This window comes from Galleria mellonella, unplaced genomic scaffold, assembly GCF_026898425.1.
Source record: "Galleria mellonella isolate WM207_F2 unplaced genomic scaffold, CSIRO_AGI_GalMel_v1 utg40, whole genome shotgun sequence".
Classification (NCBI taxonomy): Eukaryota; Metazoa; Arthropoda; class Insecta; order Lepidoptera; family Pyralidae; genus Galleria; species Galleria mellonella.
The window spans coordinates 6429919-6445303 of record NW_026442094.1 but is presented as its reverse complement, the minus strand read 5'-3'; the positions used below and the strand labels follow the sequence as shown (position 1 = coordinate 6445303).

General features: G+C 33.7%; 1 protein-coding gene across 1 annotated transcript; it reads left to right on the top strand.

Annotated features, from left to right (window-relative positions):
- Positions 1-13885: 13885 nt before the first annotated feature.
- LOC113520276 (cuticle protein 16.5-like) lies at positions 13886-15100 on the top strand. The gene is made up of 2 exons (XM_026905551.3): positions 13886-14035; positions 14636-15100. The coding sequence occupies exons 1-2, from the start codon at positions 13895-13897 to the stop codon at positions 15068-15070; spliced, it is 576 nt and encodes a 191-aa protein (XP_026761352.2). The 5' UTR covers positions 13886-13894; the 3' UTR covers positions 15071-15100.
- Positions 15101-15385: the final 285 nt, after the last annotated feature.

Genomic DNA, 15385 nt, shown 5'->3' with positions numbered 1-15385 from the left:
TGGCTGGTTAAATTGTGATAAAACTAATACATTCAGTAAGACCTATTTACTGTTTGTCAGCTAATATTTCATCGGCTAAGATAAATGCAAACGTTCATTAATATGAAAGTAGCTTATTCTTCCCCTAAAGGCTTGAATGCACTAAATCATTCCAAGGTTTACCCACAGACAGATCGTTGGATGATTAGTAACGTCTTTTGTGTCTACGAGGGCTTTGTAACACGTCATTGAATCGACATTAAAAAAGGAGAAGTTTCTCAATTCTGTTGTATTTTTTTAATGTTTGTTATCTCATTACTATTTATTTAACTGTATATTTGATTATGTACTCTAAATATTAATAGTTGTAGCACTTCAGCTGCCCGCTAACAACATGCTTCTAACTGCATTGGGTTGACTGGAAGAGATCTCTGTCAGAGATAAGTCCACCCTTGTTTACAACATTTATAAATAGATTATTTTATATGTATATATATATATATATATATATATATATATATATATATATATATATATATATATATATATATTTGATTATGTACTCTAAATATTAATAGTTGTAGCACTTCAGCTGCCCGCTAATAACATGCTTCTAACTGCATTGGGTTGACTGGAAGAGATCTCTGTCAGAGATAAGTCCACCCTTGTTTACAACATTTATAAATAGATTATTTTATATGTAACTTACAAGTGCAATAATATATATATATATTATTAGTCATTTAAAAACCGGTTTGGATTTTTTTCTATATTTATTTATTACTGCTGCTAGCAACAAAATATACTGTCCTAGTATGTCTATGATTTATAATGTATATTTTTTTCTATGCAACTAGAATGACAAACAAGCTGACGGCCCACCTGATGGAAAGTGGTAACCGTCGCCTATAAATATGAGCAGTTTAATCTTATCAATTTTAATTTGATCAAATTTAAATATATAATCTTTCATGTAAAAAAAAAATAATTTTCCAAGTCGGTTTAGAATTGGCAGAGTTATGAGTAACAAACATAAAAAAAAATACAACCGAATTGAGAACACCATTTTTGAAGTCGGTCGAAAACAAATAGTGATGGCGATCATACGATACGATCACTCAGTACATTGTAATTATTCTAATATTTATGTGCAAGTACAAAGATTTATGTGCGACAAAATGTTTTACTAAACAGTCATTCTGGCATGAAATTGGACGTATATTATTTTTAATATTTAACTATTTATACGCGTATTATTATACTAGTATATAAAGTACGTAGTCCCTACTTTTATTTATTTATTTATACTTTTTTGTACATAAAAATATTTATTTATTTTATTTACACGCACACTAAACAAACTTTTCACTTAAATATTATCATTAATTAGATACAATCCTTCTTTAAGAAAATAATATAAATTATACATGTTACATATGACAAAACAACATTATAATGAAGATTGCACAATTATATAATAACATTACTATTTTACTTTGAAATTAGAATAAAAAGAAAAACATATAGAAAAAACATAATTACATTGTTATAATTTATTTTGAATAAAAATGTTGAACAGTCGAGCTTAATTCTGTAAAAGATTTTTTTCAACAAACCTTGAGTTAAAGAATTTATTAACAGCGTACAGTGTGCGTACAATAAAAAGTGGGAACAGTATGGTTGTTTCTACTAAGAAATAATAAATATGCTTATCTAAATATACATACATTCAAAATACACACATATATAACAAAAAGTTTTAGTTTAGAATTTATTGGCAACCCTAACATAAAATGCGCGTGCGCGTGGCACGAGCAATTTCTCAAAGGGCACGCCCCTTACACAAACGCATAGTCCAAACACTATGTTTACGTCAATTAAATTTGTTTGTCATGTAATATATTGTTTGGAATTTAATTCTCGATGATATATTTTCTGTTAAAGAGTGGCAACATTGCAACAATGTTTGTAACTGTTAGTATACTCTGCACGTTATAGCACGGTGCGAATGACAGCTGATGGATTTTTAGGGTTGATATCAATCTAATTTGTAACTAACACTCTCTCCCAATCAAATAATTTATTGAATCACTTAGTAACATTTTAGTATTTATTTAATATCACAAAGGTGGCAATTATATTTCTTTTTTATGTAACTTAGAATAACAGGCAAGTTAACAGCCCATCATCAGGTGGGCCGCCAGCAACTAAACACACACAACACTAAACAATTAACGGTTACCACTTTTTTTGATAGTATCTGTCATCTACAGACATAAACAGTACCGTTGACATAATAGAGTATACTATATTGCCCATGATACCTTTCATGCATTGCCATTCCGGAGGACTAAGGTGTGTTTCTATACTCTGTATAACATGGAATTCTTTCAGAAAGTGCGTAGTAGTTCGAGTAGTGTGTTTGTTATTGTTATTGGCGTTTATCTTGTCCCTTTCATATGTGTACTAAAGATACGAATAATTTTTTTTACCTATCAATCTATTTATCAAGATTTCTTTAAAAGGCAACAATGAGTGACAACCCTGGTGTTGCCAGCATCTATAGATATATACATTTAGATTAAAAATTATCAACAGACACTAGTTCGCTACCACTGTAAGATAAAAAAATTAATACATCAAGTGAATTAATCTTTAAACATTTAGACCATCTATGAGTTTATTTAATAGCCAAGCTTTTTTATCACTTATATTGGCTGATTTTTTTTCTGGAATGGCAGTAATGCTTCTGATTGTACGTACCTGTTCATTTCATCATGCTTACTTAAAATGATTCATATTCCACTTCTGACTGATCCCTCGTGGAACTTGAGGTATCTAAATCTCTAGTATTATCGTACAGATCATACTCGCGATTTTTAGTCGCGATATATATAAATAAGAATAATAATATTGTTCTCTCAATGTTAAAAAAATAATAGTGAAATACATTTTACGCTACAGTTTAGTCAGAGGCACGATTAAGTTTTGATTGAGTTTGTGTTAATTTTAAATACAAATAAAGATTACACTACATTCTATGTATTAATTGAGTTTCTACAATAATAATAAGTTGATATAATAATAAAACCATCCAGCATATGTATGCTGGTGACTATTTTTTTTTATTTAGTATTTAAATTATCTACTAAATTAAATACCACCAAACATAAACAATTAGTATCTCGACCTGTAAAATTGATCAACTGCGAGTATTATCGAATTATGACACTATATTTACACTTGTCTGGAAAGCTTTTAGTTGTTTTTTAACTTATTTTTTTATAACTCAAATTTAAACATTAATGATATTTCTATAACATTACACAATGAATGTATGTCAATTAATAAAAGAATACATGTAAAAGGTAAAATCTAATTATATACATTTGAAATCATTCAACTATATTTATTGCGAATTGGCGACTAAAAGTGGCACGTATGTGTCGACATTGCGCAATAAGTGCAAATCGTTAACGCGTCATCGCGGCCGTAACTTTGTGCCGATGACAGGAATATATATATATATATACTTGGATGACAAAGAGATGTGTGGCGCCGGATAAAGTCGATTAGTCTAAAATATAAGCGAATAGCTTTTAAAACCAAAGGATTAATGAACGACTAAAGTGATAAGATAAAAAATTATTAAAATTGGGTTTGCAATGATGATAGAGGGAGACTTTGTACGAAAGTCGATTGCTTGGGTACCTCTGACCCATTCGTGTTTCAACAGTGAAGCAGCTGTGTTTGCATGGCTGTGTTTCGGTTTGAAGGGTGGGATATGGCAGTGAATTTACAGAGTTCAGAGGAATAACACCTGAGTCCTCAGGAATGGCAACGCATGGGGGGTATCATGGGTGAAACAGTATACTCTGTTATGTCCATGGTACTACTCATGTCTATAGGTGACGGTTACCACTTTCCATCAGGTGGGCCGTCAGCTTGTTTGCCATTCTAAGTTGTATAAAAAAAAATAAGCAATCGACAATATACAAAACAAATAAGGTAAAACTAATTTTATGTATTGTTGCATAAGCAATGTACAAAATTTCAATTTAGGTCCATTCAGCCATTAGATGTGATTGTGACATTCAACATTTTCACTTAATAATTTTATGAAGTGTAACTTTTTAATTTTCTTATGCTTTTTAGAACGACACTTCATCTATGGTCCATGCGGAAGACGTGTGAGCACTGTACGTACAAGATGGCTTACCAACATAGCCAGTGACAATAACACGACAGACGAAGAAGAAGACTATGGAACCCAACCGTTCATACCCGAAAATTTCTGTTAAGATTATCTGTTCTATAATATATCGGTGCCATGAACACTTACAGCTCGATCTCAGCAGATCGAAGCGCGCAGTCAGATCCGAGTTCGCGTCTAGTCAACTTTTCTCAATCTAATAACACGTAAGTTTTAACTGGTAGTTATTATATCAGAATAAAATGTGTGTTTATGAAACTATTAACAATAAAATAAAATATACCATACTAAGTAGTTCTCCACGCACCATGGTTTATTCATGATGAATTCATCAATATGGACTAACTGAATTGTCTTCATCTTCACCTACCATTCCTCTTCAGTATATGTCGGTAAGGTGCTAAAAAACACTACAGACGATCTTATCATCGATAAAATAAGTACCTGATAGGATAAATACGATACGAGTAACATAGTATGAATTTCCACTCCACTCAGGGTTTGCTGCAAGAGAATTTTACAGAGTAAAGCTCGTCTGTTGTACATCTTTATACAAAATAATTTATAACAATCAAATTTTTGTATATAATATAAAATATAAATAAATAAAAATACCACCTGAGGGAGACTGTACAAAAGTCGTTTGCTTGAGCACCTCTGTCTCATTCGTGTTTCTACCGTGAAGCAGTTGTTTGCATGGTTGTATTTCAGTTTGAAGGGTGGGATATGGTAGTGATTTTACAGAGTACAGAGGAATAACACATGAGTCCTCAGGAATGGCAACGCATGAGGGGTATCATGGGCGAAACAATATACTCTGTTATGTCCATGGTACTGCTCATATCTATAGCCGACGGTTACCACTTTCCATCAACTGGGCCGTCAGCTTGTTTGCCATTCTAAATTGCATAAAAAAATATTTGCTAGATACTTGAAATATGCTTATCACTTGCACCATCGGCAATCGAAGTTATAAATCCAGTAGATGCCCAGCGAGCCTACTTAATACGACATTAAGCACCCACTTCAGATATTGTAGAGCGCATGAAAATTCCTAGCGATGGCATCCAGAATATTCCTGAAAGATTAATGTACACTATTTATGCTAAGACCTAAGTACTGGAAAGGTATTAACTTAGCATATAAGTAGAGTTAATGCCGCCCAACAGAGTGATTGTTTTATTTCATTAATCTGACTGAATTGGACTGATAGGGGCACAGTATTTTCATTATTACCTCATCATCATCTTCCTACCCTTACCCCAATTATTATTTGGGGTCGACGTAATATGGTTTTATCCATATTACAAAAGGATTTAGCTTATAGTTTTACGACCGGCCGCCTGCCTGACGTCAACCCTCTTTGGGAATTTTCATTATTACCTAAAATAAAATATATTAAGTGAATTTTAAAAGGAGAAAATTCACTTCTCAATTCGGGTGTGTGTGTATTTTTTTTTTGTTATGTTACACGACTCCGTTAATTCTTTGTCCAAAGATAGAGTCCATTGCCGTGTTGGTCTTATGTACATACATATATCTATACTAGCATTATAAAAAAAAAAAGAATTTATCATTTCTGTATTCATTTGTAATAAATAAACTCTGGTTTTTCTAAACGTTGGTTCTAATATTAAGGCTGTTATTTGTCAATATGGAGCAAAAATTGCTTGGCGAGGCAAAATTGTATGTTCTAAATTCAAATATTTGAAATATTTTCTATCAAACATAATCGTTGTTTATCGGTTTTTATTAGTATTAATTATGAATGTGGATAGCTGTAACTGAAGAGAAACATCCAAAAGTCAATCAATTGAGATTGTGATAAATCTGGTCTGTGTAAGATGACACGGCCAAAATGGGAGTGATTTTTTTTTATACAATCAAAATCCTAAGTTGCATAAAAATCTTTTTTTTATGCAACTTAGAATGGCAATGAAGCTGACGGCCCACCTGATGGAAAGTGGTAACCGTCGCCTATAGACATAAGCAGTACCATGGACATAACAGAGTATACTATTTTGTCCATGATGCCTCCCATACCTGTAAATAATAAAGTGACTAAAAATAGAGATATATATAGAAGAGAAAGAAATACAATGTCCACCTCAATTAGATGTATAAAAGGAAGATAATGAAAGTCTCAAGAGACAACTAAGAATTTATTATTATTATTAATTTTATTTAATTGAAGTACTATCAGACAGCTTGCACTTGGCCATATTTAATAGTCCAAATTATAGTTGCAACGTTTGACGTTGCCGACTTTCGCTGTACGGAAAATCATAACCACTAGTCAGGTGACAGGTAAAGCCGCGGGCTGGTACGTTAGCTAGATGTAATTACCGGCCGTGGTTTAACCTCTTATTACACGGTACGTACTGATATTAAACTATTACAGTTTTATCATACGCTCTGAGTATCTAGACACGAAGCAGTGTCAGGTTAAGTTTAAGTAATAATTAAGTAGTTAACCGGAATATTGCCGTGTGGTCCGGGCATAGAATGGGCCACCTCTTTCCTGTGGGTGTCGTAAGTGAACTTAATGATTGAATAATGGCTGATGACCAATCAGCGTCTTTTACAATCATCAAAGACTAACTGTGGTTGCCAACTATTGGCAACCCTACCCCCCCCCCCCCTCTCCAATAGTGGGAGGCCTATGTTCAGCAGTGGACAGTTAACGGATGATATGGTATAGTGATCAATATATCGTTAGTGTGGCCGGTAGGGGGGAAAGGGATTGTTAGTAATGAGGATTAGGAAGCCTATTACTAGCAATATACTTTATCAGATCAACCTCCTCGTGGTTCCCCCTGGAACCATTGTTAGCCACAATCCATTAGTGAATTTGTCACGATAGGCTAAATAACCTGCTTCATCTTCACCTAACATCCCTCACTATTCCCCCGCCAGTGTATACCGATAGTGCAGGCGGGGTTACCATTCAATTATCATCCTTAAAAAAAATTGTAGCCTGTACTAACATTTTAATGCATTTATTTTAATGGATTATAATGGAATGGTAACCCCGCCTGCGCAATCGGTATACACTGGTGGAGCACCAACGAGAGATGATAGGTGAGTATAAAGCAGGTCACTTAGTACATCGTGATAAATTTAACAATAAATCAATCACGATGACTTCCAAGGGGAACCACGAAGAAATCAACCTGCAAGCAATGGGGCTACTAATCCTCATTACTAAATTCTCTCCCTCTAAAAGAATGAAGTCAGTGGCCCCTGACCTGACTTCATTCTCATTTATCATCCTTCACTGGTGCCACGCCCAATAACGCAGGCGGAGCTACCATTCCATTATTACCCTTCAAAAATAAAACCTTTGTCCTTAACACGACGAATATCACGTGACATAAGGGCTCGATACCAGTTTAGGTACATACTAAAATATAAACCAAGGACGCCGATACGAAGCAAAACAAAATTAATTTATGTTAAATAATTATCAATTTTATGTGGCAGCTGACATTTGACTTTGAAATGATTGCGGTCTTACGTAATACTCTTGGTCTAATTGGGTCGTCTAGGCGCATATTTAAGGTCTAGTATATATATACAGATTATTGGTAAATTAGTTATTTACTTATAATTTAGCTATTTACTTAGAATACGACTATACTGTATAAGAATAAGCGGTAAACGATTGTTAGCATCTTTACATTTAGTATACCAATATTTTATTATATTTGTATCATCACAACATAACTATCGTCAAGTTCCACTGTTGCTGATTTGACTTAACTACAAAATGGTGATTTGTCATTTCCGGAATAATTATTTACCCGCCAAAATAGTCGACACAAAAACTAGAAGTAACGACCAACAGTTGACAGTTGTTGATTGAACATTGACCACTAAAGACGTAAAATTTGGTTAGTCGTTTTAATACAAATGTATTTTAATTGCAAAGTGTTATCGTCATTTAAAAAACAGTCGAGAAATTGACTAATTTCTCCCCACTACAACATCCGCCACGCCGTAAGCGGGAAGCAAATATTAGACAACGAGAAAAAGGCGGTTCAGTCGCTCGACAGAAACGGAAGGGAACACATCGGTCTCTGTGTAGTTTTACTAAGTATAGAATATTCAATTTCATTTATAATTAGAAAGTACCGTTATGATATATTAAACTTAAAATTCATTAGTTATGTTACTGATTAGATGTGATTTATAGAATTGAAACTTACTAACTAGGTTATTCAAAAATATTAATGTTGTAATTGCCTAATTAGAATTACAATGGTCTAAATTTATTATTGCCCTAATTTATATACGTAATTATCGATTATAGTGTTGTTAAAATTGTCAAGAGGGTATTCAGAATATTATGGCTTACTATGTGATATGTTAAAATAAATGTATTAATCCTAAAATTGTTTTTAAAAGTTGTAGAACTGTTAATAAATGAGTTGGATTCCCCTATAATAACACGAGTTTTATTTCATAACCAATGACCTCTTAAACGATAATATGTGTCTAAATTTCAACAATAGGAGTCATAAAACGGTGATATATATTATAACCGTCAAGAAGAGAGCATATTCCTTTTTAAAAGTCCAGCAGCACACCTGCTATGCCATTGGTGTTGCAGGTGATCATGGGCGGCGGTAGTCACTTACCACCAGGTGAGCCGCATGCCCCATTGCCCCCTGAGTTGTAAAAGTGATGTTTTGTGAAAATTACACGCATGTAGCGTGTAATTTTTTTATATAAATTATTTATATAAATAAATACTAGTTAAATTTAAAATTTAAACTCTTAGGTTTAGAGGTTATACCAATCAAGTTTGAAAATTTTGTATTGTTAATTTTTCCATTGAAAATTGAAACTTAATTATATGTACTTAAATTCATATTCATAAATTAACTACTAGCATGTCTACAAGGGTACGAAACAAAATCTCATCACAGTGAGTCAATAGGGACCATATAGTATGAAAAGAACTGGCGCCGCAGGCGAGTCGGCTAATGAATAGACACGCCCACCGTTGGGCTACTGTGCTGTAGAAGAAACATAATTCAGAATCCCGATATTATTACGTCTTGGAATGTAATGAAAATCAAATGGCTGTAATTTATTGCCACTGCCTATATCATCTCTTTGATGAAATTTATTTACTGGGTACTCGATAATTACTGCGTGATAAACCGTTATATGTACATCTGTCATTTTAAAGTGATTTTAATTTTTTTAATGGATAATAAATTGAACGGTAACCCCGCCGGCACTATCAGTATATGCTAGCGGGGCACCAGTGAAGGATGATAGGTGAGGATAAAAGTCAATCGGCCCTCAGTTTTTTTTTATGCAACTTAGAATGGCAAACAAATTGACGGTCCACCTGTTGGAAAGTGGTAACCGTCGCCTATAGACATTAGCAGTACCATGGGCATAACAGAGTATACTGTGTCGCCCATGATAATCCCGCGTTGCCATTCCTGAGGACTCAGGTGTTATTTCTCTGTACCCTGTAAATTCATTGCCATATCCTTACCCTTCAAACTGAAATACAGCCATACAAACACAACTGCTGCACAGTAGAAACACGAATTGAACAGAGGTGCCTAAGCAAACTTTTATACAAAAGTTTCCCTCTGGTGAACTGACGTATTTATTCAACTTTATTTAAAACAGTGAGTTACGGAATTCCTTAACTAAGTATCATAAATGTCTCATAATTGTCGAGCTTGTATCTAGGGATCTTATTAAATTATATACATTTTTAATTCTTCTAGATTAACCTCGATGGTTTCCAGCAACCACGTGAAGACAAGGAATACTGCTGCTATTACTAACAATTCTTTCTCCCCCCAAGGGATTTTAGTTAGATATTTATTTGTATAATGAAAGTATAGGAATCACATATATATTGTTACGTATGATACGTCCTTACTCATTAGAAAAAAAGTTAATTTTTCCAAATATTAATAAAAAAAAAACTTCAAAACAAGATAATCATCTTGCGAAGGTAAATGATGTAAGCTGTAATCTAACAGAGTTATTTACCAGCAAATGTTTTAAAAAAGTATTAACTTGCAAGGTCTTAATTTATTCTTTATCAAAACATTGACAGCTTTAATCTATCCGAAGCTTCTGTACGCCCATTCAAATATTGATATCGAATGATAAAACGTTCTATTATCGAAGTTCAATCGTACGCCGACATAGAACAGTAAAACTAATTTATATACAAAAATGACTTTTACTTTTTATTTCCTCTCCCGACTGCATCTTATTTGCATATTGATACGGTAGCTACCGTATGATGCAGTTCGGAACATAACAGACAGACGTTTAAATTTAATAAGTATTCGTTGGAAAGATAGAGGATAAAACCTAATTTACACGGTATGCTAGCGGCGACTGTTTCTTTATTTTTCTTTTTTTGAATATGATACTCATAAATAGTTATCAAAAATCGATTTAGTTTCATTCTATTTATATTAATATACGATTTTTTTAAACCCTCCATTGAAGACAGTCTACCTACGTGTAAAATGAACCTGTTGTCTAAGTAAATTCAATTTTTATAATTCTACTAAACTATGAGTTTTTTTCAATAAGATCTTTATCATCAATAGGTTTGGTTTTATTCCAACAATTGTGTATTAAAGTAGGTATTTTTTAATAAAGCCTGCAATAAAGGGTTCTATTGCAGTCTTTATTAAAAAAAAAAGTAAATAAAAAACAAACTTAAATTTCTAAGTAATTCTAAGAAATCCGATTTTTCATTTTTCTATCAAGCCATACCTATATTTTTCTTGTAATCCTACGTTTAATCAATGTTTTTGGTTGTAGAAAATAATTATATTCACGCTAAGTCCTTTTGGAGCGTGCAGAGAGTACCAAAAAACTACTACAATTAAAACTACTAGGTACAGTTACTTACTACATATATAAACTAACTTTTATTTCTTTTATACCACTAAGGCGATAGGCAAGCATACGACCTACCTGATAATAAGCGGTTACCGCAGCTTATGAGTGCCTGCAATACCAGAAGCATTACGCACGCGTTGTCGACCTTGAAGAAACCTACTTACTTACCCCTTTATCGAACTTCAAAAAGAAAAATGTTCTCAATTCAAAGTTGTACTTTTTTTACGTTCGTTACCTCATAACTCCGTCAGTTATAAACCGATTTGGAAAATTCTTTTTTTACTGATTGAATATACTTACAGATTTGCCCCAAAGAAATTTTATCAAAATTTATTTATTTATTTATTTACACTTTATTGTACCAATTAAAAATAATAATTACATAAGTAAATTTAAAGAGATGTGAAAAAAATTTAAAATCGGTTCAATACTTAAGTTTTTAGATCTAAACAATTGGTTTTAACAAAAAAATCAATTCTTTCTTGTAGGACTCAATTTTTAATAACTGAAAAATCCCATGCTGTAGTCTCTTGGAAAAACCTCGACAGGGAGTTAATTTTATAAACGCATTATTTCGTGCAATACATCGATTCAATCAGTATCTTAGCGAATCGATTCTCCATTGTCGATATCCCATTACATTATGGAGATATGAATGCAAAAGTGAACGTATGCGACACTGACCTTGCACGATCATTTACATAGTTGTTCGGCGTGGGCGGTCGGCTTTCGACGCAAATTTTACTCGATTTTTGTGCTTCATTCAACTTAAATTAGAATATTAACTTAATAACAATATGCAATCGTTCAACATATTCATATGTCGTTGTATTAGTATTTGAAATCTATTAATATAAGTAATATATAAAACATGATACGATATATAGCAGGGATGGCCAACTTGACTAGACCCAAGATCTACTGTTTACTGACGAAACCCTGTGCGATCTACCGATTACATACTTCTTGAAATCTCAAACGAAACAAAATAATTCAGTACAAAATTATTACTACATAATTGTGTAGTATTTTTTTTATTTTATTAAGAGGGAAAACATAAAATTAACCTTTCCGTTTTTTTTGCTTTTGGAAAGGAAACCCTAAAAATAAATAATCAATTCTTCGAGACAACATTTTATTGTTAATTAAATAAAATAGATAGGAAACCTTTAAATTCAGGGGGGAAAGGGATTGTTAGTAATGGAGACTGAGAATCCCATTGCTAGCAATATACTCAACCAGGTCGACCTCCTCGCGGTTCCCCCTGGAAACTATCATGGTTAATTCCTGATGAATTCATCATGATGGGCTAACTGGCCTGTTTTCATTCTCATCGATCACCCTTCACTGGTGCCCCGCCAGCATATCCCGTCACCATACCATTTTCACCCATAAAAAAAAAAACCTTTAAATTCAGTTCGCAGATTTAGCACCAGATGGTGCTGCGTAATATAAACAAAAAATAAAAGTATATGGCTCTACTATACTTACATCGTCATAGTCGTAGAACACTGACGGATATATATGTAATATTTGTCAGATCCGTCAGTATTCTACGACTATGACGATATCTCGACTGCTGCCGCGTCAGCAGTGAATACTTCCCTCATTATCGTATCTAAACTTTTAATTGAAATTAATAATGCATAAATAATTTAAAAAGATTTTAAGAACTGTCAGCATATGTCATGTTAATAGTATGAAAATGAATTCATTTAATACGTATTTTGTTTCGAATTATTTTATCTATTAGGTAATGCTACCTACTTTTATATAAGACTTTTATATCTTCTTAGAGACCAGAGGGAGACTTTTTACAAAAGTCGATTGCTTGGGTACCTCTGTCCCATTCATGTTTCTACCGTAAAGCAGTTGTGTTTCGGTTTGAACAATAGGATATGACAGTGAATTTACAGGGTACAGAGAAATAACCTTAATCCTTAGGAATGGTAACGCATGGGTATCATGGGCGAAACAGTATACTCTGTTATGTCCATGGTACTGCTCATGTTTATAGGCGTCGGTTACCACTTTCCATCAGATGGGCCGTCAGCTTGTTTGCCATTCTAAGTTGTATAAAAAAACTTTGATATCTTCGTAGAATAAAAGTTCTTAATTTTTTTTTTTTATTATTTTTGAATCTACAGGGATTATTGTTTATTTTTGTCACGATGAAGGTAGTTGTTTCCTTTTAGACACTAAAATCTAAAATTATTGTATTTCCATATATAATTAATTTAATTGACATGGGATCAACATTAGAATAATTTCTGTAGATTGCAAAAGGAATCACTGAAATCAGTTCAAAAATCGGCTATTCCATTTTGAAATGTTTATACAAAAACTACGTATCCATTAAGAAGTGTATGATTTTGATAATACTGTTTAAACAATTTAAATTTATTTTTGTAAAAATTAACATGAATTATCTTTCACATTAGTCTGTTTTCTTGTAGAATATTTTTTTATGTAACTTAGAATGGCAAATACGCTGACGGCTCACCTGATGGAAGTAGTGTCCGTCGCCTATAGACATAATATTAATGAGATCTTCATATGATATTCTAGATTACAAATGTCGATGTTGGTAGGTTGCACTAACTGCTTACCATCAGGCATATCGTATGCTGGTAATCATCTTATAAAGCGTCCTATTTACATCATAAAAACTACAATTGGAACTTAGACTAACTCTTGTGCCTAATGACCTAGCTTGAAGTTGGCAACAAACCGGCGATTGACTCAATAAAGGGAAATCACACAATTCACAATTCAGGATCGATTCTAATCACGTAACACCCAATGCCAAGAAATCATCGCGTCAGTAGGACATTGTTGCGACACAAGGCATCAACGACCAGTATATATTGTCCAGATATATTGTCAATCATGAGTCTTGTCCTATCCACGGGAACAATACAGTCAAGCAAAATGTTCAAGATTGTAAGTAACATTTGTACTATCTACCTGAATGGCAAACGAGCTAACGTGATGTGATAATCCTCTCCTATAAACATAATGAATGTCACAGATTTTATTTTATTTTGTGTGGTGAAAATGGTACAGCAACTTTTTCTATTCCTTCATCATTCATTCCATTCATCAGTGAATTAGGTGAAGATGATATCAGGTCAATTGGCCCATTGTAATAAAATAAACTTGTTTAGATTCCACAGTTTGACGACTTCGTGCATTGCATGCATTACATGCAAGTTCTGGATTGGATTCTCGATTGGACCAAAATTAGTAAATGAGTTTTTCCAAATTGTCTCGTGTCAATTAAAAAAAAAAAAACTAAAAATTGTCTCTAAAATTTTAAAGTACTAGGCTGTGCCCCGATGATCGTTTACTGGTTTCTTATAACACGAACTATCCTACATAGCCCCAGAGCTACGTAATTGGTGTGATTGTTGGAGTAAAACAATATGCGTTACCTTCAATACATATTTTATTTTACAAATAGATGTGTGTGTGTGTGTGAGTGTGTCTTTTTGTGTGTTGCTGTGTGTGTATGTAATACTCATGGTAGAATTTTATTTCCAGATCGGAGTTCTCTCTGCTCTTGTGGCCATCTGTGCCGCGAAACCATCAGGTGCAATAGTCAGTGCGCCATTAGTCGCAGCTGCTCCTGCACCCATTGTGACCGCAACCAGCTTCCAATACTACCACCGCATTAACAACGGCCTGGCCGCCTACGTCGCACCTTCTGCCGCATATGTTGCACCGTCTGCCGCATATGTTGCACCGTCTGCCGCATATGTTGCTCCATCGGCCGCGTATGTTGCCCCATCGGCCGCGTATGTTGCTCCATCGGCCGCGTATGTTGCTCCATCCGCTCCGTATGTTGCTCCATCCGCCGCGTATGTTGCTCCATCCGCCGCTTATGTTGCTCCATCCGCTGCATATGTTGCTCAGCCAGCTGCAGCAGCTCTAGCCGCTCCGTACGCTGCTGCTCCAGCTCCCATCGTTGCCGCTTAACCTGGATAATCTTATGCTCTCTGAATACACATGAAAGTTATTACAACAGTATAATGTTTTATTACAAAAGTCTTCTCAGATTTTCTTACAAATGGTGTGCAAATATTTATTACAAATTGACTACTTGAAGTCTAGTATAATTTTTGTATAACTCTACAAGACTATCCGGTTAAATATTATCGTTTATTTCTGCTAAAAATGTTGTGGAAGAGTCATCCACATAAGTAACTATATCACAGTATTTCTGCTCCTAAGTAACTACATATACCTGTAGCGTTTTATTTACCATATATGGTAATAATATACTTAATATAA

Excerpts from the sequence above, each read along its gene's own strand:
- LOC113520276 (XM_026905551.3), top strand. The coding sequence starts at position 13,895 with ATGCCAAGAAATCATCGCGTCAGTAGGACATTGTTGCGACACAAGGCA. Across the intron at positions 14,036-14,635 it reads CAAGCAAAATGTTCAAGATT|ATCGGAGTTCTCTCTGCTCT; the intron begins GTAAGTAACATT and ends TTTTATTTCCAG.